We start from the raw sequence: 1,649 nt of genomic DNA on the forward strand, positions 1-1,649 counted from the left end.
AACTCAGGATACAGATTTAGAAAATGGAAAAATCAGTGAAAAGCAGGAACACAAAGGAGTTAAGATAATGAAAGCTATTCCAGGGATAGCAACAAGAAATGCAGGAAAAAAGAGAGGAAGGAAAAAGCAGAAGGATCTCTTAATGGAGTGTGGAAAGTTAATGATAGACTCAGGTAAGATGAAAGATCTAACTAGTTATTCTTTTACTAATCTTTAATCATGAAGCTCACATCATGGAATATTAGAGGTCTAGGTAGCAAAAGAAAACAAAGAATGCTCAGTCATAGAATGAAACTGGAAATGCCAGATGTTATCTTCATCCAGGAAACTAAATGTTCCATCCAGAAGATAAAACAACTCCATAGTAAATGGCTTAATAGATTTGATTTCCTAGAGGTTAAAGCGGAAAACACAGCTGGGGGTATTCTAACTCTGTGGAATCCAAAGAAAATCAGTATTACAGATGCAGAAGCATCTAGGAATTATTTATCAGTGGTCCTGCAACCAGTGGGGGAGCCAAAAACCTATCTGGTCACCAATGTGTATGGTCCTCAAAGAATGGATGACAAACTTAAATTATTAGACTCCCTTATCGATCTCAGGCACAGACAGGCTGGATTTCCTTGGATCTTGGGAGGAGACTTTAATATGATAAAATCACTCTCAGAAAAAAAGGGAGGTACCAGAGCGCTCTTCAGAGACTCTTTAGCATTTCATACTTTCACGGAGGACATGAAACTGGTAGATGTAGCCCTAAACAATGGATTTTTCACTTGGAATAACAAAAGAGGAGGTAAGGCACAGGTTGCCTCGAAGTTGGACAGGTTCATGATTTCAGAGGAGCTATTGCTTACTGATACAGAATTAACAGCAACGGTCCTTCCCTTTGGCAGCTCTGACCACTGGCTGATCCAATTGGATTTCAAGGGTTTTTTCTCTCCCAGGAACAGGCCCTTCAGATTCGAGAACATTTGGCTCTCTCACCCGGATTTCATCAGCAATATTGAAAAGTGGTGGACAGATGATTTGCAATTCCAGGGCACAAAAATGTTCCTCCTTCATAAAAGACTTAAGCATGTCAAGTTTAAACTAAAAGAGTGGAACAAAAAGGAGTTTGGTAATATTTTCGAGAACAAAAGAGCACTGGAAATCAAATTACAAGAACTCAACCAGGCCCTTATCAAAGATGGCTTTGACAAAATCAAAAGCGATCAGGCTGATAAATATCACCAAGAATGGGATAATGTATGCAAACAAGAGGAAACATTCTGGAGGCAAAAGTCTAGAATGTTATGGCTCAAGGAAGGAGAGTGAAATACAAAATTCTTTCACAGATCCACGATGGCCAACAGAGCACACAACAAAATCTCAATGATAAAGGATGAAAATGGACAGGTACAGAATACCCATATTAGTATTGAAGCGGTGCTTGTCCAATATTTCCGAGATATCACCCGAGAAAATAATCTAGACAGGGAACTTTCCATCAAAGAAATCACAAGGCACATTCCCAAATTAGTGTCTAGAGAGGATAATTTTAATCTCAACAGGCCTGTTACCGGTGACGAAGTCAGTGAAGTTCTTAAAGAAATGAAGAACTGCAAAGCTCCAGGGCCGGATGGTTTCAATGCGAACTTCTTTATAGCTTG

The 1,649-nt window shown here is 39.3% G+C and overlaps 1 protein-coding gene across 1 annotated transcript; it reads left to right on the forward strand.

The window, feature by feature from the left end:
- Window positions 1-300: 300 nt before the first annotated feature.
- Window positions 301-1,314, forward strand: LOC149184580 (uncharacterized). Its single transcript, XM_089415383.1, has one exon. It carries the CDS (start codon window positions 301-303, stop codon window positions 1,312-1,314), a length of 1,014 nt encoding a protein of 337 aa, XP_089271509.1.
- The last annotated feature ends 335 nt before the right edge of the window (window positions 1,315-1,649 follow it).

The sequence above is a fragment of the Pinus tabuliformis genome, chromosome 3_2 (genome assembly GCF_031772625.1).
Source record: "Pinus tabuliformis cultivar Carrire ecotype Pingquan chromosome 3_2, CPIR1, whole genome shotgun sequence".
In the NCBI taxonomy this organism is placed as follows: Eukaryota; Viridiplantae; Streptophyta; class Pinopsida; order Pinales; family Pinaceae; genus Pinus; species Pinus tabuliformis.